Source organism: Lontra canadensis, unplaced genomic scaffold (genome assembly GCF_010015895.1).
Source record: "Lontra canadensis isolate GAN:19392208 unplaced genomic scaffold, GSC_riverotter_1.0 scaffold11, whole genome shotgun sequence".
NCBI lineage: Eukaryota > Metazoa > Chordata > Mammalia > Carnivora > Mustelidae > Lontra > Lontra canadensis.
The window spans coordinates 3,401,829-3,422,956 of NW_022631005.1; the positions used below are offsets into that span (position 1 = coordinate 3,401,829).

Sequence of the window (21,128 nt, forward strand, 5' to 3'; positions counted from 1 at the left end):
AGTAGAAAATTACTTCTTGAGCTGTGTGTAAGGAGACACTTACAAATACTGTAAAGGTTCTTAAGGCTGATAAGTGGATACCAGTAAGTGTGTTTTTGCAAGGTAAATAGTTCATTCACTGGGGACCCCTCAGGGATGACCAAGTAGACAAACAAATGGCACTGGTCTCAGACTGGTTTTCTTTGTCCAGTGGGGGGAGCATTTAGAGTTGGATTTGGAAGAACAGAGGCATGATGTTGACTGAGGGGGCTTTTTATAAGCCAGGAGTGTCTCCTAGGCTTGGTGATGCTAGAATGAAGCAATGTTCGGCTGCATGTCCTAGAAACATAACTTACTGTGAAAAAACACACCCCTGTTTATACCTACTTGACCTTAAACAGAGATGTGACTTGGCCATAGGGCAAGTGGCTTCTGGGATGGAAGGAGGGAAAAAGGAAAGGGGGAATGGTAGGTAACTATATCAGCCCCTCCCTTCCCACCCCCGGGGCCAGCATCAGTAACTGGTCATGGCACCTGTGCCTCTGGTTCTTGTCAGAGCCTCACGGTCCTTCAGCAGGTTCTGGGCAGCCACCACCTAGACCTTTACACCAGCAGGTCCATCTGCCCTGAGGTGCAATGCATCAGCCATTCCTGTTGAAGCCTCTGGTCTGTGGTTGAAGGATGATTCCTGATAGAATCAGGAATAAAATTGGAAGGCAATTTCCCAAGTCAGTTTGAGATGGGGCATTCCTCAGAGAGCCCTGCCCTCATGGGTGGCGCTGCACCCAGCTTTCCGAAGCTGAGCCTGCCGAGCAGTTACCCCGAGAGACTGGGCTTCCCTGTGCAATGGGAGAGGTTGGAGCCGTTGTGTGTGGGGCATGACATTGTTGCTCCTGCCTCTGCTGCCCCATTGCATCACATGCCTGAGATCTAGAATATCAGTATTGGTCAGGTCTGCAGTTACTTTGGAGCTGCATAGGCCCTTAGGAATCACCTGATCCAGAGATCTGAAAACCTGGAATGCTGCCAAGGGCCACGTATCTAACATGGAGACAGGCCCAAGGGGCACTGTGACAAGCTGACGATTTCCCTTGTGGCAGGCCCAGTGCTGCCAGATCTCATAGACTTGAATAAGACACTCAAAATTCAGATTTTTTTTAAAAAAGATTTTATTTATTTACTTACTTGACAGAGAGAGAGCACAAGTAGGCAGAATGGCAGGCAGAGGGAGAGGGAGAAGCAGGCTCCCCACTGAGCAGGGAGCCCAATGCCGGGTTCGATCCCAGGACCCTGGGATCATGACCTGAGCCGAAAGCAGTTGCTAAAGCTACTGAGCCACCCAGGTGCCCCAAAATTCAGATGTTTTTTACATCTGAAATCTTCTGACTTTTAAATGTTGACAACTCATTAAAAAATGTAGACATCATAGACACACAGAATGCATCTTTAAAAGAAGAAACCATGATTTGGTCTGTTTTTAACAAAGGAGGATGATCATGTAGCCTCTAGGATCCCAGATTTCTGGCCTGAGATCTGGTGCTCTTTCCGTGGGCTCCTAAGCGTGCGTGTTTCTCAGGATGTGTGTCTTCAAAAGCATGGACTTCTGGGGGTTGTGTGGTGAGCAGGGCACGTCCTATGAGCTCTGAAATGCGTGGAGCCCATGGCACCACCTCTAGTTGAGTAGGTAATGGGCCACTCAGAACACTGTGGCCTTTCCATTTTGCACAGAAGGCCGGGACTCTGCACTAATTGAACACTTGTCATCAAAACAGCCTTCCCTTAAACTGTTAAAGTGGCTTGGTGCCCAGAGATGAACTCTCTGGAAAATTGTATTTTAAACCTTCTAAGTGCATGACATCAAAACTCCATTCTGCCCCTAAGTCCAGCAGCCAGCCCTCTCAGATGGGCCTGTGAGCATCCAGGTCTACCTGGAAACTCATTTTAACTTCACTTAGCAGCACAATGCTGTGTCGAATGTTAGACTTTGCACCAGGATGTGGTTCATACTCCTGGTGCGTCTGGTGTTCCTTCAAAAGCAGCTTCTACTTAAGAATCCTCTTTGACCGTGTCATCAAACACTGAAAAACATGTGATTTAGTTTTTCTTCTTTTCTCTCAGGAAGCTGACAGCTGGGAAATTATAGAAGGGCTGAAAATAGGCCAAACCAATGTCCAGAGACCAGACAAGCATGAAGGCTTTATGCTGAAGAAAAGAAAGTGGCCTTTAAAAGGCTGGCACAAGGTACCATTTTCACCGTATTCACCTTCAGATCGTCTTTGTCATAGAGAGGATCTTATTTGGTGTCATTAGGTGGAAATCAGAGAGTATGTTTGCATGCATAAAGTAATTGTTACAGCCTTTCCTTTTTTTTTTTTTTTTAACTGTATAGGCTTCAACCTATTATACCTATTGAAGACCGAGATCTGTAATATCGGTATGCAGAGAAAACTTATTTTACATGATAGTTAACGTCCAGCTTGTACATGTTGTCTACTCTGCTGTTTTCCATTTAGAAATAATATGAATATTAAAAAATAATAATAGGACTATGTGCTTATTAAAGATATGTTTTTAAATGCATGCATATGTTCCAGTGGATGGATTTTTGTTAGATATTCCACCATGATTGAACCAATTTCCTATTGCTGGACATGGAGGATATGTCTGACTTTTTTTACTATTATGGTGTTGTGATGACCATCCTCACACACAAATGTCTGTGTAAGTCCTTGGGATGAAGTCTTGGAATGATTGTTACCAGTGCAAACTGGAGATGCTCAGTCACTGATCTTGGAAGTCTGTTTACCGCCCTCGGAAGGATGTGGCTTGTTCTTCTCCCCCCTGCCCCACATCCTTTCTCTGTCTTCCAGTTTTAATTATGGAGCAAGTATTTGGTACTGCGCTGTTGCAATTACCTGAATAACGAGAATACTGTAGTGCTAAGAAGGAGAAAATTGTCCTCCATTTTCAATATCAGCCCTTCTATAGACCACCAGTACTGTCTCTGAAATCACTGGGTTCTTAGGAAATAGCTTTTTTGCTATTTAAGGGAAAGACTTAAAGTTAATGGATGGGAAATGTTGCCCCCGTCCCCTGTCTCTGAGGGTGAAGTAAAAACAGGTCCAAGAAGCTTCTGACTAGTGTTCCTTGTCACTTGTCAGAAGCCTCCTCAGTCTCCCTTGAAGCCATAATATTATCCCAATACCTGGAATTTCTCTCTACCCTTATTCTTCCTTGGATTTTGGCCACCTGGCCATACTCCTTCCTAGAATCACCTTGTGTTTTTCATGCTGGCCTCACCACTTTGCGGTTCCTCGAATCAGTGGCCCTGCTAATCTCTTCCCCTGTGATCACACAATAGATGATCCTCGCTCATGTTCTTTGATAGGTAGAAATGGAAAAAGAGAAAAAAAAAGTCAAAGAAACCCATGCTCTCTGAATCGCTCATTGATCGCATTCTCAGGTCCACATCTCAGTCAGACTGGCTGTGGTTCAACAGCCACTCTTTCTGGGCCGTGCCTTTGAGCACTTTTCTATGTAAATAGTAAGAGGTTCTCACTTGCATTGCCTGTTCTCCCGGGCTCTAATGCCACAAATATTTATTCAAGTAATAGCCTGTTTGATAGCCCTAGCCATGGGTGATTGAGTAATGAAGTGTTTTTCAGCTGTGGAGATGCTTTCTTCCAAGGCTCACTTATTGCCCTAGAACCTGTGTCGAAGGGGTTTTTCTGACCTTCTCTGAGTTCCGTGCAGAGTATTACCTGAGCCTGACCCCCTGCCACCGAGGCAGCTAAGTTTTCCGAATCGCATAAAACCTTCCCAGCAGAGTAATTTTCCAACAATAGAAAGACTCCTTGCATCTGTGGAGACTATAGGAGAGCACTGGACCCATTGTTCGATTGGGTCCTGAGAGCTGTTCTTTCCCTTGTGAATTGCCCAGGGAAAGGAAGTCAGCAGAGGGTTCCTGAGTGTTTGTGAAGCAATGATGGCTAGATTCATTTGGACTGGACCAGGAGCATCTTGGAGGAGACAAAAACTGCCAAAAATCTTTTTCTCTTTTTTTTTTTTTGCTCTTAAAGTAACTCAGAAACAACATTTAATCTCTTGTACTAAAAGTGAAATGTAAGCATTTTGCTAAGTGGAGATGCAAGTATATTGCTAAAGCTCCTTCTTAAACTTTCCAGATAATTTCTTACTCATAGATCTAGTTCACCGACTCCTGTACCAGACTTGAGCATTTTCAGGAATTTTCCATGGTATCCAGGGAAATGTAGGAGTTTACATCCAGGGTGAAAAAAAGTCCCTCTGGTGAAGCTCCTCACAAAATCACTGTGACCTCAACTGAGTTCTTCTCATTTCTCACTTTCAAAAACACCCCAGTGTGATTCATTCAGAAAATCATGGCTGAGGATCTGAGATTCTAGCCCCCAACCCCACTCCCTCCGAGGAAAACCATGACGAAAGATTGCATTCCCACTGGATTGTGTTTAAAACAACAACAACAACCACAACAACAACAACAAAGCAAAAAACCCAAAACCCTAGTAGGCTGATGAGACGAAATTCAAGCTCAGGTTTCCTGACCAGTTAATGTGACCAACGATGACCAGGTGCACTGAATTCAAATACATGAAAATGATCAAACATACTGATTGCTAAATGCCAAGCCACATTAGCCTCACACTTGTGACTGTTCTATATGATTCAGAATGCACCCGGTAACTGGGGCTTGTTTGGTTCTTGCAGCGTTTTTTTGTCCTGGATAATGGAATGTTAAAGTATTCAAAGGCACCACTCGATGTAAGTAGCACGCAGGACATGTTTCAAAGATGGTTTTAAAGTGAGTAAACACCACCATTGTGCAAGCCTTGTGACGTAGTTCCCAGCTTTGTGCATTTGTGTGCCTGTCAGATGTAACAAGCTCCCAGACTTCTATGTTCCAGGCAAGGTGTGTTTTATGCTTGTGCTCACGCTAGCATAAAAATCTCTAACTGGAGCATGAAGATTTAATTTAACAATTGTCATGGGTGTCGTTAAGAACAGAAGGTTAAACCTACATGTGATACGCTAATAAAATGACCCCTTCTGTCTTGGAGAAAAAACCCAAATAGACTTTTTTTCCCTGCATCTCTCAATAAGCTATGCTTTATGTGCTTTATTTTGAGATTTAAAGCAACCTTTGTTCTTATCTATATCCTTTTGAAACCTATTTTACGAACTTCATTTCTGTTTCACGCATCCTTTTATCTTGAAAATCCTAACTCACTAACATCATTGCAAATAAGTAGTTGTTTGCATGTAAAACTGGAAGATACCGTCCGTCTTGTCAGTGTGGCAGAGGGAAATAAGTCAGGGTTCTGTTTTGTCCCCATCTCCTCCATCGAATTAGCCGTGTGTCCTTGATCAGAAAAGGGCAACCAGAGGAAGCACTGACTGCTCTGGGCTCTTAGTCCCAGCTGCCCAGTTCGGCCTCAGCAGCTGGCTTCTGGTTGATTACTTGAGGGATATTCTGGGTTGTAGGTCAAAGATTGACCATAGTTATTTTAGGAACCACTAAACATAGCTTTTTGGGGGATATAAACTGTGCAATCCAGAATTATGAAAATTAGCATTGTAAATTATGCCAGAAACAGGACTAAGAAACCAGTAGTCTTGGGGCACCTGGCTGGCTCAGTTGATAGAACATATGACTCTTGATCTTGGGGTCATGAGTTCAAGCCCCACCTTGGGTGTAGAGATTATTAAAAACAAATAAAGTTGAAAAAAGGAAAAGAAATGAATAGTCTTGTTTATTGAAATTGGTGGGAAGTCACAGCAGCTCCAGCTGTCCTCAGATTAAGGACCTAAACCATTTTCTCTTTGTAAAGGAGGTGTGGTATTCCATCTCCCATAGATAAGTTAAAGATTCCATTACTCTCACTTCAGTACAGAAACAGAGAAAGTCATATATCCTTCTAGCCTATTTACTAGTCTTCTGACTTCAGATTCAAAAGGGGAAGGTCCACGGAAGCATCGATGTCGGACTCTCGGTCATGTCAATTAAAAAGAAAGCTCGGAGAATAGACCTTGACACAGAAGAGCACATCTATCATTTGAAGGTAAAGTCACTTTTCAATAGTTTGAGAACAGAGAAGAGTTTCTCTGCCATTATCAGGGGAATTCACTTGCCTGTGCCAGTGGTAAATCGGAGATTGGTTCCACCCTTACTGTCTCTTCTTGTTCTTTGTTTCAGGTGAAATCCCAGGACTGGTTTGATGCGTGGGTCTCCAAACTCCGCCATCATCGATTGTACCGGCAGAATGAAATTGTCAGGTCACCGAGAGATGCTAGTTTTCACATATTTCCTTCAACCTCCACTGCCGAATCCTCACCAGCTGCCAACGTTTCTGTTGTGGATGGAAAGGTGTGACTTTGTTATATGAAAATCAGCCAGAACTTGCTTGGGCAATTATGTAGGCACATAACTGGGTCTCATTTGACAAACCAGGAAGAGAAGGTTTATTTTGTCAACTAATCCTCAGGATGACAGTGACACTGGGCATCAGAGTTAATCACAGTTATAGATTAGGTAGAAATGTGGATCACCAAGAGAATTACCAATGACTTGTCCTTTGTATGAATGGACCACATCCTAATTTTATGACTTTGTAGGGATATTAGGAACATTTGGTTAACCGGCCCCTAAAAACTGGTATCTTCCTGAGTAGTAATAAGAAGACCACAAAGTTTTAAAAATGAAACTTGCTTCCTTGCCTGGAGCTGTACTATATTACAAGACCCAGAGAGAGACCATTGAATTTCCTCATGAGGTTAGGGTAAATTGGCTAGAGAATGTGACCCTAATACACATAGTAGACTGAATGGTGAGGCACTGTGTTAACCATTTGACATTCACTCATCTCTAATCTTGTATATAGCCCGAGCTCAGAGACAGTTAAAAAAAAAAAATGTTTTCAGAAGTGACATGGCTGTGAAACAGCTGAGCCAGAATCTGAATCCTCATCTCCCTTTTCCAAAATCCGTGCCCTTCCCATTACACCAGGTACCAAACGAATTAAAGGAGGCTGAAGTTGTTCTTTGGGCTACATTAAGAGTTCATTTTTTTATGTGGCTGAAAATCTAGAGGTGTTCCCAGTTAAAGGCTAAGGTGAAGACAAGAGGCAGGGAGACCACTGTCTCTGCCTTTGATTCAATAATTAAGTTTTCTGGACCATAGCCACATTGTGATGACCAGGGATGTTCCAGCTGCCACTTGGCACCTGCCATTGAGAACACAGACATCTGAGAATAATGGGCCACCATCAGGAGTTGGGTTTAAGAACCTTTCAGTGAAGACTCTGCCCTTCTCTGTTTTCTTACTTATGGATGTATGTAATATATATTTCCAAGTTTCCTTAGCATAACACTGAAAAACCTCATGGAATCTTCAAGATCAGCCAAATCAGATGAAATGAAATACTATTGTATTCACTCTTCAGTATTTCAATGGAAGTTACTTAAGTAATTTTTGTTAAATCCCATTAATTGTATTTCCCAAGGCTCTTAAACCTTACTTCATTCTGGTTATAGCCTTGCCAAGGACTGTTCCATCAAGGTCACCCTCCTAGGAACAGGGTAGTGGTTTAACCCTAATACTAACCAGTTCTGAAGTGAAAAGGAACCAGGAGGGCAGAGGGTGGGCAATAGGGCACTTACTGAGGGACCCCACATAAGATGACTAAGATCATCCTCTGGTTTCTCTGGGCCCCTGTATTCTCGCCGCAGAATAGAATGAATCCCAGAATTCATCCCAGCTAAACAAGAACTATATCCCAGATGGATATTTTTAAAATCTGAATATTTCATCCTTTGGTTCTTCTGCTTCTGCGGGCATCTTGAGCATAGACTGTTGATAAAAGATGTATTATTTTCATCCCTTGTGTTATTTATTAAATAACTTGGGTGATAGCTGAGAATGGAGAACTCAAACCAGTTCCTCCCCACTGTTTGCCTTGGAATAAGAAAGCCCTTCAACTCTGGTTTTTGTAGAAGGTCTATTGCTGTAGTTATGAATGACACACTTCCAAGATGGAACTTGGTGAAAGACTGCCATTACGTTTCGCAAGATGCAATAAAGAACGAAGAGAGCTTTTTAATCCCTTGCCTTGCATTTTAAGTATCAAATTATGAGACTCCTGAACGCTAATTGGTTTGTGGCCCTGCGTGGGTAATAAATAAGTCTGGGTTTGCTAAATATGTGTATCGTTCAGTTCGTGATGATTTAGAACAGACACGATCAATTACAATTGAATGTGAAAGTCAAATATGGAGTTTTAGAGTTGTTTCAGCTTTTTCAGAAGTAAGCTTCTGCTTTCAACTAAGTGTTCATTGAACTCACTGTATTATCTCTTTACCTCCTGCGACTTTGTATCACGTAAAATCCCTTTACTGGAAAGTCTATCAGCTGTGGGTAATAATAATTTGCTGAGACTGCCTTTTTATAGACTACAACTTTTAAAATGCATTCAAAGCATTCCAGGGTTGCTTGGTGGTGGGCAATGTATTTAGGAATCACATGTGGCTGACGAGGCCTTGAGCTGATGGTAAGGGAGCAGAGAGCTTTTGGGAAGGAAAGGCCTTCAATCCTGAGTTTAAAGTACAGCGTAAGGACCCTATGTCAGATAAAGCCTGCTGAGCCGGTTAAATTCCTCAAGCTGGTAGGCCCTTAGGAGGATGAGCTGTCACATACTTGCTTAAGCGTTGTCCCCTTCCCTGTGTGGTGGGGAGAGCTGCTTAATGAGTGTCATTTCTTATGAATTTGGGCTTCGCTGGGCATGTCCAGGTTTAGCCTAGAAGCTTCCTTCGGATTTTGAGTGTGCCCTTTCTTCCTCTCTTTTCTGAGGTCACTTGGAGGATACCTCAAAAAAATTTTAAAACTCACCTAAATATACAGGTTCCTACTCACCCGTACACCCCCCTTTGTTCATCGTAGGTGCCACCAAACAGCTTTCCATGGCAGTCTCCTTTGCCATGCAGCAACAGCCTCCCCGCGACCTGCACGACAGGCCAGAGCAAAGTGGCAGCCTGGTTACAGGACTCGGAAGAAATGGACAGGTGTGCGGAAGGTTAGTCTGTCCCGCTCTGGGCTCCCAGGAGAAGCCGACAAAACCGAAATGAGAGCGGTAAATCACAGCCGCTGCACCTTGCCCCCTCCAGCCTCCTTGATGGCCTCCACATTTCTTTGTTCTTATTTTTCCACATGAGGCCCTGCCCCTTCCTGTGACCCCAGCTTCCCCTACCTGTACCTTCTCTCCCACTCTCACCCCTGCTATAACTGCTTCCGCCCTTCCCCGCCCTGCGCCCCCTTCCTCCCTGCAGGTTCACCTCACCACCTGCTCCCTTCTTTTTTCATGAGCTTCCCACTCCCCAGACTTGGGGACAATCCCATGGCCAAGCACAGCCCCCAGAGCGCCCCCACCTGGCTCTCCACTGTTGCTGGGTCCCTTCTCCAGCTGCCTCCTTTGCTGCTTCGTCTTGCCCTTGAACAAGCGTATGGCACCTGTCCTCCACAGTTCTCTGTCACTGGTGTTCCATTCTGCGTCCGTTGTTAAATATTCTGAACTCAGACACCATGCCCTCTCCGAGCTTCTTGCTCTCTAGAAACTTTGCTGCTCCCTTGTAATTCGCCTGAGCATTTTGGTCCAAACTGCCACAGACCATATCCATTCTAAGAGACAGTTTTCCTTTGACCTTCAAAACTGAGAGAACAAGAACAGCATAGCAAGTATTTAATATTGCTACATTGATTTAATTTTTTAAATTATTTTATGAAGATATGGGGTTAACTGATTTTTATTAAATCTTTTTTCCTTTATGAAATGATGGTGAAAGTAGATGTTAGAGTACTTTCTTATGTCCTCACTTAGAAATATTGAAATTGCAGGGCACCTGGGGGCTCAGTCAGTTAAGTGTGTGCCTTTGGCTCAGGTCATGACACCAGGGTCCTGAGGATCGGCCCCATGTAGGGCTTCCTGCTCAGTGGGGAGCCTGCTTCTCCCTCTCCCTCTGTCCCTGCTTGTATGCTCTCTCTTCCTCTTGCTCACTCTCTCAAATAAACAAATAACATTTTTATAAATAAATAAAAATTGAAATCGGGCAATACATATTGATCCCAACCACAAAAAATATTCTTTTTCTGCTCTGCATGTGCATGAACTCAATGTCTGCAGCATTTGGCTTAGCCCTTGCCACATCCCAAACTCAATCTTTATGTGAAAATATGATATTAAGAGGGATGTTATAAGCATAAAGCTGCCTTTCCATTAAGAGGGTTTTACCTGAACGTATTCACACACACAGACATTCCAGTATATGAGCTTCGGGTTGGGGAAAGAAGCCGGACCTTCACTTTCCTAAAATGCTGCGGTTTTTGCCTCAGCTGCCGTTCTCAACAGCTCAGCCTCTCCTCTAACTTCGCCGCCTCCTGCACACTCACAGCACGGAGCCTGGCCGCCTGCTTTGCTGAGCAGATTTGGAACCACACATGGGGACAGAATCCATTCTTCTGACCAAAATGAAGAGACATTGGCTCTGATGCCAGGAAAGCCCCTGGCTGGTGGGGGAGCGAGGGAGGCCTTTGTCTTTGTGTGCTTCAGAATACTCTGTGGCCTCTCCCTTGTGCCTTCTGTCCTGTCTCAGGGGTGCTCCTCCTTCTCCCCATCCTGCCTACTCCACCTGTGTCCTCCGTCCTGCCTTCCTGTTTCCTTCAGCATTCAGCGCAATGATTACCCTCTTCTCCCGGGGACAGCCTCTCTCTTTCATTCACTTCTGCTCTCTGCCCCTAGCCTCCAGCTTCCCTCCCTAATTTGATGTTTGCCCTTCCTGCTCTATGAAGATGGCATTCTTGGTAGCGAGGTGCCATCTGATTTCCACTCAGTTCTCAGACCTCATCCTCTGACCCGCCCTGTGGCCCCTTCTCTAATGAGACTTCTTCCTTAAGCCCCATGAAGTTTTCCCTTTTTCTTCAGCTTCTCTTTCCTGTTTCACTGGATTCTCCTCTGGTTGCCTTGGCTGTGGAGATGATCAAGGTTGAATCTTCTGCCTTCAGCTTCCATAAGAGTGACTGTAGTCGATTGGGTGCTCATTACGGACCAGACATTTTACATCCCTGTTTTTATGTAAATCCTCACAGTAGTACACAGGCAGGATTGTGAACCCTATTTTTAAAGACGGGCAACCCGATACTTCGGTGAAATAACTAGCTCATGTTACATAGCAAATACTTGGCAGGCTGCCGGGCTAACCCAGGCCAGCTAGATTCTAAGGACTGTGTTCTGCACTTTGGAGATGACAGGCATGGTCATAGTTTCAACTGAGAAGATCTCTGATACAGTGGTGATGGTGATGACGGGGAGGAGGGGGGCAGCGGGGGCTCACAGGTACCTGGCCCCATGCGACAGGAACTCTTGCGGGTGTTTTATATGCAGCAACTCATTCAGTCCTCTCAAGGCCATTTTACGGGTGAGAGAACGTAGGTACAGGGAAATCCGCTCACCTGACCAAGTTCACACAGCTAGCAACAGTGGCACTGGGGTCCGAGCATGGCCAGTCTGACTCCAGAGCATAGGTACCATATTCCTCTCAAAAAGGCCGACAGCTCTCTACATCTCAGCTCCGCATCCAGCCTGTGCCCCGATCCCACCGCCTCTCCTTGCTGGTGGCCCTGTCTGTCTGTACTCTCTGGCGTGCCCCCTCCTCGGCCTGTCTGAAGCCAGCCTCTGTCTTCTCCCTGAAATGGCCCCAGCCGCTGGGCTTCCCTGCTTTTGTCATTGCTGCTGTCCTAACAACCCCTGAGACCTCGGAGGATCTTTGATCCTCCCACCGTGTTGTTCATCCAGCCACAGCAGAGTTCTCTTATTTCTCCACAAACACCCGTGCCTTCCCCAGGCCCTCATCTGCCCTTTCTCTCAAGTCTCTGCCTCCTGACTCAGACCCAGCCTCTGGTGGGTCGGCAGCTCCCGGCTGGCTTTCCCCCACTCAGTCTCTTGCTCTGCTACTCTGTCTCTCACAGGCTCATGGGAAATTGCTGCTCTTGACCATGTTTGCAGCTCTGGGCCGGCAATTAGCAGCACTCAGCCACGAGACGTTAGGTGTATTATGCCTCCCCACTTTGCGGATGAGGAAAGCAAAATGCGTGCAGGTTAAGGAAAATGCCCAGGATTACACAGCTGCCCTGGGTGAGATGTTTGGCTAACCCCAAAGGCAGCCTTTTGTCCACTAGGACTGCTCCCTCGAGACTGGTATTTCCTTAAATAGCTTTTATGCAAAATTCCTTCACGGTTCTCCATGGGCTCTGCGGCTTGAGCCCAAACTACTTAGCCCGGCACTTAACGTCCACCTTCCAGCTTTCAGGCCCCACCTGCCCTTTCAACCTCGCTTTGCACTGGCCCCACAGAACTTATTTGCTGTTTCCTGAACATCCTTGCATATCCCCTTGTCTGAGCTTTGGCACCCCTCTGACCTTCTCCACTTTTGACTTTTACTCAATCCTTTCCATCAATCCTCCAGACCCAGAAAAGGTTTCCCTGTCTCCTTTACGTGTGCTCTGATGACTTCAAACCATGCTAACTCTATTTTCCAAACTCCCATGACACTTTTCTTTGGTCTCTCCTGACCATTTCATAGAGAGTTCCCACGATTGAAGTTTGCATTTCAGAAGCTCATCACATAGCATCTTCTGGAACTCATAGCATATCTGATTTACAGTTTTAATACTCAAAGTGGTAAACCATTCATAGATCTGAACTTATGTCAATCCAGATCTCCTCAAGTATGTAAGGGAATTGCTTGGCTCCCATGGAGACAAATTGTTAAATTAGTGTTCTGTATGCCACTACTGAAGATGCATACATAATTGTTTAACATATAGAATGTTTGCATATCTTTACCAGTATGTAAATTCCATGAGTCCTACTTGGTTGTGATAATCCCTGTACTTAGAACTATGCTGGGTATACAGCGTCTTCCATCAACCATACCTAAATGAAATAATAAATGGTTAACTTTGGATATACTTTAATTTATTTGTTTCTTTTTGGAACAAGCTAGGGTATGATGGGAAAATAAGTAAATTGCTAGAAAATAAGTAAATTGTTCACTGTTCTAAACTATCTCAGCAGTTTTTTTCTTGGCATAGTTTTTCTTTTTTCCACCTTTTCTAAAACTAGATTTCATCTTAATTTAAAGAAATTCTAGAGGTTTCTTTTTTTTTTTTTAAAGATATTTTTGTTGCCCTTGGCAAATCTTTATAACCCGTATGCACATCTAGACACTTAGGCGGCGAAGTCCTGCCAAGGGTTTCATCTCTTCCGCATTTCAAGCGATAGGAGTGGTGGGAACAGGCGTGGCCTCCTCCAACGGAAGGCCCCAGCAGCATGATCACACGTGGTACGACCTGTACGCACTGAACTTCCTCATCTACCATCACAGTTGCCACTCTAAGCCAGGAAGAAGAGAGGTATATGCTCCTGTCCCCAGGAAACGTGAAGTCAGTCCTTGTCTCCTGACTCTTAACTTTAGGTCTTTTGCCCTTGAATGAATTCATTTACAACGTTCTCTTTCCATTCTGTTAGGAAAAGGGTGGATATTATTGTGATGGTTTGAAGCCCCATTTCCAGATTTCCGCGCTACTTGTGTACACCATTTGTGTATGTTAGTCACACTTATTAGGAAGCGTGAAGGTAATAGTCACTAGAGAGAAGTCTCGATGGGTGGGTAATGTGAAATAATGTCCCTATTAGCATGGTGCTTATGATGCAGTTTTGTTCTTTAAAATGCAAATTAAGGGGTGACCACAAGGCTCAATGGGCTAAGTGGCTGGCTCTTGATTTCAGCTCAGGTCATGATCTCAGAGACCAAGTATGGAGCCTGCTTAAGATTCTCTCTCTCCCTTTCCCTCCGCCGCCCTCCCCACCCCACCCCAATCATGCACACACCTGCTGTCTCACTCTAAGATAATAATAATAGGGCACCTGGGTGGCTCAGTTGGTTAAGCGACTGCCTTTGGTTCAGGTCATGATCCTGGAGTCCCGGGATTGAGTCCTGGGTCAGGCTCCCTGTTTGGCAGGGAGGCTTATTCTCCCTCTGACCCTCCCTCTTCTCATGCTTTCTCTCTCTCATTCTCTCTCTCAAATAAATAAATAAAATCTTCTTTAAAAAGAAATATTTAAAATAATGATACTAATAATAAATGCAAATTAAAGGGTAGGCCCTTTCTAGCATATCTCCCTTCTTCTCTTCCCTCTAACCCTCCTTCCTGGCACTTTCTTTCTTTCTTAAGATTTTATTTATTTAGTTGACAAAGAGAGACATAGCGAAAGAGAGAACACAAGCAGGGGGAGTGGGAGAGGGAGAAGCAGGCTTCCTGCCTAGCAGGGAGCCTGATGTGGGGCTTGATCCCAGGACTCTGGGATCATGACCTGAGCCAAAGGCAGATACTTAATGACTAAGCCACCCAGGCACCCCTTTCTTTCTTTCTTTGCATGACTTTCTTCCCTCCTAACTTTCCTTTCATCCTCTATTTTCTACCCTCCTGAGCCACTTTTGTTTTCTTAGGGAAGAAGATGGGGGCCCGGGGGGTACAAGGGCATGACCTCCCTCCCCTGAAGGTGGAGGGGGTGGTGGCAGGTGCCGTGTTCATTAGTACAGTCCTCCCACCTCCACTGGGTTCCCTCTCTGAAGGAATGGCTACTGGTGGTCAACAGTTCTTGGAAGAACAGAAGTAGTGTTTGAACACCCCACCCAGACTCCATCCCGAGGCAGGGGAAGGGACCTGGGGATGGCCTGGCCTGAAAATTGCATCTACCCTGTTCTCCACAGAGCATGCAGTGATTGGGAGTCCTGGAAAGATCCTTGTAGCAGTTACTCCTCCATTTTTATATCCAGTGAAGAAGTCAAAAATCCCCCAAACACAATTACCTATGTTATTTGGCCCAGCGTATCTTTAGCCATATTTCAAGATTGATTGATTGATTTGAGAGAGAGAGCACGAGCAGGAGGATGGGGAGAAAGAAAGGTAGAGAGAGAATCCAAAAGCAGACTCCCTGCTGAGCATGGAACCTGACACAGGGCTCGATCCCAGGTCTCTGAGGTCATGACCTGAGCCGAAACCAAGAGTCAGCCCCACTTAACCAACTGAGCCATCCATGAGCCCCTAGCCATATTTAACAGCAATATTTTGCTGCCTATACTGTATATGTAAAAATTCAGATCTTTGAGAGTTAATGAGAAACAAATGATATAAATGAAATTTTCACCAACTGACCACATATTATAACCACCTTGTTTATATATAATAGATTTATAGACGTGCCCTATTACAGTCCCTTTATGAACAGTACACATGCAAAAGTAATCACATAACTACCGGCATGTTCTAAATATTTGATAATTGTATGAGTAATACTACTAACTCAATGTTCTTGACTGTATTTAATTTTCATATACTAAGAGTTCATTTTTAAGAGTGGTATTTTATTATAAAAATCTTCAAAATTTTTGTTTTGTTCAAATAAAGCTAAAAATTAAAAATAAAATTAAAAGCCATTTCTTCATGAAACATTAATTCAAACAGAATATGTTTCATGCCCGGGTGACTCTGACGCTGCTGGGCCAGGGAATCTGAGAATCTTTGGTTGTGTTTAGTATAACAGCCCTCATAAATTTTTTTTTTTTTAAGATTTTTTTTTTTATTTGAGAGAGAGAGAGAGAGAGCATGAAGGGGAGGGGTAAGAGAGAGAGGGAGAGAGAGAACACACACAAGCAGGGGACCACAGGCAGAGGGAGAGGGAGAAGCAGACTCCCCACTGAGCAGGGAGCTGGATTTGGGGCTCCATCCCAGGACCCCAGGATCATGACCTGAACCAAAGGCTTACGTTTAACTGAGTGAGCCACCCAGGCGCTCCATCCCTCAAAGATTTTTTAAAAATCACTCATTGCAACATAGTTAGTGATAGAAATCATAGATGAAGTTGTCTGCTTGACTTTGCATTCCATCTTGTTTTTCTGAACTTGACTTTGACTCCATCCAAATTCTAGTCATCAACCTTGTAAACTATTGTAGGAGTAGGTAAACTGGTTCCTAAGAATAAAACCATAAAACTACTGAAGTTCCCTTGTGGTTTCTATGTAACAAGGGCCCCCTGAATAGGAAAGTGAGAACACACAAGGTCACTGAGATTGTAATAGCTAGCTCTCAATTCGTAGGTAGGCTTTCAACTCATTTAATAATCAGTGCTTTTTTCGGGGGGGTGACCCTAAAAACAGGAATTTAGCTACAATCTTCAGATCACCCTTATAATGTGTTATGGGTCCATTTTTCCTGGAATAACTTAAACTGAAGCAGTTTCCCCTGTTTTGGAGATTTTGTAGTTAATTTTAATTTTGGCTATTGTTTGAAAAAGGTGGGCTTTCTTTGTAGATATGAAATATAGTTTTTCCATAAAATAGGTGTTTATGTTATATTAAAAATACCACTGTTTTTGTTTTACATCATTTGTATACATGTGGTGATAGTCATGCTGGACTGTAAAATTCAGGAATTAAAATGTGACCCTGTAATTCTAAAAAAATCACCATCATCATCATCATCAATGCTTTTAAGTTTCTAAACCAGAGAAGGTTCTGTTTTGTTTCATTTGCCAGCACCATCATTATATAAGCATGGATCTGCCTAATCATACTTGCCATAATTTGTATTGTCTTTTGTTACCATCACTGCCCATCCCTGCCCAGTTCTAACATATTCTTCTTTCTGATTTTTCTCAGACCTTGCACACTGCCAGTCAAACCTCGTGGAACTTAGCAAGCTCCTACAAAATTTGGAAATACTTCAGAGAACTCAGTCAGCACCTAACTTTACTGACATGCAGGTAAACATCACCGAGAGGACTTTAAAACATTAATGCAGGATTTTTACTGGATTGTTTTATGAATATATTCAGGTAACATTTAAAGGGAAAGAACTATAGCACAGATTTTTTTATATTCTGGAGTTAGTCTTAATATTTTTGAATTCTTGGATTTGTTGTGTTAAGGTGTCTATTTTGAAATATTTCACATTTAAGTACAAACTAATAGAAATAAATATCTGAATTATTCTTCCATGTGTGTATTGCATTAGAATTGATAGGTCTGAAGATATAACATATATATAGAGAGAGAGATTTTGAAGATATAACTTAGATACTCTCAGAATTACTGCCATCTTTTTTTTTTAAAGATTTGTTTGAGAGAGAGAGAGAGAGAGCACACATGTGCGAGTTGGGGAGAAGGGCAGAGGTAGAAGGAGAGAGGAGAGAGAGAGAATCCCAAACAGATTCCCTGCTGAGGATAGAGCCTGTCTCCGGGTCTGGATCTCACGACCCTGCGATCATGACCTGAGCTGAAATCGAAAGTCAGCCACTCAACCCACTGAGCCACCTAGGAGCCCCGCTGCCATCTTTTTATGTAGGGGAAAAAATGCTAAAAAGCTCTTACCCTGTTTTCCTTTTGTATAGCAGACAAGTATATTTTATGATTAAGTTCTTATTTCTGCTTTTAATGCCCACTGTACATCAGATAGGACTTTTTCTCCTGGCTGGTTTGCTTTAGGGGGCTAACAACCATTCTTTACTAACTGGCTGGGCTCTTTGTCTGTATCTGTATCACGTGTGTGAACCGACTAATACTTTGTTGCTTTTAACTATTTGTGTAATGTAGGCTAACTGTGTAGATATTTCAAAGAAAGACAAGCGGGTCACAAGACGATGGAGAACAAAAAGTGTCAGCAAAGATACAAAAATACAACTACAGGTACAGACTTTACGTTTCCTTCATTCATATTTTTATAGTTTCCTTCATTCATATTTTTATATGCCTTTAAGATATTAGTCTTTATATATCAGTTTGTGGAGGTTAGGAAGTCTAAAGCGGTTGACCTGCTTTAAAGCCAGTGTTTTACAGACTGAGTTGTAAAATGCTAAAATTATTTGAAAGAGTACATAGTGGGATTTTCATTCTCAATACCTTTGAACTGTTAAAATATAATTTAACAAAAAATTAGCTTAAAAATCAAGCTAAAAATCCAGTGTGTTGTAATGAGCACTCATTTATACGTACTGGCACTCAAAAAAGCCTTTTATGTATTAGCTTTGTCCAAAATTTTATGTATCAATAAAAAGGCATGAGGGCTGCAAAAGATTCAAAGTCAGCAAACTCAGGTTCTAGGCTAATCAACTGTGATTTCCTGGCAGTATAATCTTGTGCATTTCTGTTAAGTTTTCTAGGCTTCCATTTGCTCCTGGGTAACGTGATAGAGTTAATTTAATGATCTCTGAATTCCCTTTCAACTCTAAAATTATATGATTCTTCAAAAATAGATATAATTTGGCCATCAACGATCACCTAAAAATCTGAATTATGAAAGTCTTAATGACTCATGATAAATTTACTTGAAATTCATTTTAAATAAGTTATTTTTTGAAATGAGCTGTTTGAAATTTTTAGAGTAGTTTGAAATGTTACATTAGTGCATTGCAATGATATGAAATATGGTAAATGCCTGAAACCTCTTATGTCATAAATCATATTACTTTCAGATCTTTAAATAAGAATGTTTACTACTCTGATCCTTGCTGTCTGTTATTAAAAAAAAAAATTCTTGCCCTGCACAATCAAAATCAGACTCAGGATTTTGCTTTTCTTTTATTACACTATAAATCAATTTACATTCTAATACAAAGGAAAAGGAACTCTTTTCCAGAATTCTGCAATATTTTCTGAATAAGTAATAATTCTTTAATTCTGATTGTATTGATGTGCTTTGTGTTGTAATTCTGAACGTGTAAATAACAAACTCTTTGTTGCTTTGCTATGCTTGCTAACCTGATATATTTGAAATAAATTCCATAAGCACTAAAGATTCATGTTTTTCTGGTTAGAATGTCTACATTCTGTGAACACAATTTATAGCGTTTCTTCAATAGGTATGTTTTTGTGTGTTCTCTTCAGAACACTAATACCATAGAGACAACTGTGCCAAATGACTTCCCCAGAAATTTACGTAAAAGTCCTTTTGGCAGTTTCATTTTTGGGGGGCATGTGATTGTCTAGTTTTTGGGGGCTTTTTAAAATATAACTATGGTTATCATAGCTAAGGAAAAAAACAATTATAAAAATAATTGAAGGAGGCCAGCGTTCTAAGAACATACACATTTGTGGACAGATATTCGTTCAGTCTTGTTTTTATTAGGTATGCCACTGAACAGATTGCTGTTCACAGCTGTTGTCTCGAACAGGCTGGCACGTCCTCAAGAACGTGAGCGCTGTGCCCCTGGCCAGCCTGCGGTGGCTACAAGGTCCACCGTGGCCCTCATATCACTCCGTTGTTTCCAGAGGGAAGAGACGGCAGCTAGAATAGCCCTTCTAGTCACAGGCTGTGCTTTTCCATATGAGGAATGTTTAGGGAGACCTTTTTTTGAGTCATCAGAAGAGATTGTTCAAAAAGTAGGGAAATATTTTTCGTACATACTTCTGCCAAATATTTGGGTAGTTTTTTTTTTTTAATTTTTATTTATGCTCTTTTGCTTGGTTTTTGTTTTGCCAAAGTGCAGCAAGATGGCCCTTGTGATTCTAGTTCAGTTCTTTTCGAGGGAAATCGAAATCACCTCTTCCCCACACTCAAAGAAAACTTTAAACTTCTGAAAGTGATCCCAACTCCAAGTGGCGATCAGTAGACTTGGGGGTGGCAGTGAACTATTTATTACTCCCTGCCTCCACTTGGACTGGTGAAGCAGAAGGTATTGTAGGGTGAATTTTGTAGACTTTGGTATAATCCCTGCACCTTTTCTGCTCACCCAAACCAACAGGCTGTCACGGAGCCCTTAGAGTGCTCATTCTTTCTTAGTGGGAAGTTACTTGGAAGTTTCTTCAACATGCACACTTGGCTGGAGATCTGTACAATGAGCCAGGGGTGCCTATGACCCATATAAATGTCTTTATTTGTCATTATTTTCCTCATAGGAGGGCATCACATTTATTTTTACTTAGTGGATTAAACATACCTCCTATGTTCTCCCACCCTAATACACAGGTTTTTCCCTCCTCGACCCTAGAAGTCCCATCTGATGGTGCCGAGTGTTTGTTTTGAGCCCATAGTCATCTCACTGGTTGGGCCACCTTCTCTATGCCATTGTTGAGGCCAACTTGAGAGGCTTTGCAGTGAGCGGCCCGCGGCTCATCCCCTCTGCTACTGGTAACCTGGAGTTACACCAGCCATTTGTGGAGGAACCTAGACTGTCCTGTGGTGGTCCTGGCGGTTATTGTTGTGACTGCTGTTCTTAATGATACTGTTAAAGCGAACTTGGCATCCAGCATTCTGCCGTAGTTGTTATTTTGAAATAACTTTTAAATGAATCATTTAAAAAATTGACCCCAGGAGAGTAGAAATGAAGAACGTGTTGTACTAGATGTTTAATTGCTCATTCTTAATGCAGGTTAGAGTGTGTTATTGATTTGAATATGAAGGTTACATTTTAGATCCGCGTGCCCGTATTTCCACTAGAAGCCATTGAGAAGCCAGCCTCTGCAAGCCTTTTGTGTAACTCATTGAAGGCATTGGTCCTAGAAAGCTCTCTGGAGATTAACTTTTAGAAAAAGACTTTCTCCCAAAGTTCAGATTTCTGCTTCTAATAAAAATCTCATTATCATCATTACATAGTAACTGTTTGACTGTGTTTCCAATGAGGTAGAGGAGGGCAAGAAGGAATGATTGTTAAAGGGTTGCTATCAATGAGAGAGCTGCTAGGTTTCCTGCAAGACGAATAGCACAGATTAATACTAGATCCCTAGTTCTTGGAAAGAATGGCAATAGCAGGAACCATGGTCAGATATCATTCATGCATAGCTGTCCTAGATCTCACAGATGCTCAAATCATACTGAAAGGGAAAAATAAGTTCTTTCTCCTTTTACTTACTACATTAAGCATGAAGAGATTTTGTACAGAAAAATTTTTGTGGAAAACACATCATATATGTATGTGTGTCTACAGTAAACATTTACATAATGCATGCAGAAGACAGGAACGTGGAAGAGAAATGTGAATGTTATGGGGAAACTTTGAAGAGAATTGGAG

General features: G+C 42.6%; 1 protein-coding gene across 13 annotated transcripts in view; it reads left to right on the top strand.

Moving 5' to 3' along the window:
- OSBPL6 (oxysterol binding protein like 6) overlaps positions 1 to 21,128 on the top strand; it is a 206,490-nt gene that overhangs the window by 143,655 nt on the left and 41,707 nt on the right. For 9 of the 13 annotated variants that reach the window (XM_032855984.1, XM_032855983.1, XM_032855987.1 and 6 more), the window contains 7 exons: positions 2,098 to 2,220; positions 4,726 to 4,779; positions 5,964 to 6,077; positions 6,212 to 6,382; positions 8,951 to 9,083; positions 16,783 to 16,886; positions 17,716 to 17,808. In XM_032855984.1, the coding sequence (XP_032711875.1) occupies positions 2,098 to 2,220; positions 4,726 to 4,779; positions 5,964 to 6,077; positions 6,212 to 6,382; positions 8,951 to 9,083; positions 16,783 to 16,886; positions 17,716 to 17,808 (792 nt within the window). The remainder of the gene's footprint in view (positions 1 to 2,097; positions 2,221 to 4,725; positions 4,780 to 5,963; positions 6,078 to 6,211; positions 6,383 to 8,950; positions 9,084 to 16,782; positions 16,887 to 17,715; positions 17,809 to 21,128) is intronic. The other 4 variants (XM_032855989.1, XM_032855992.1, XM_032855994.1 and 1 more) reach the window with 1 other exon arrangement.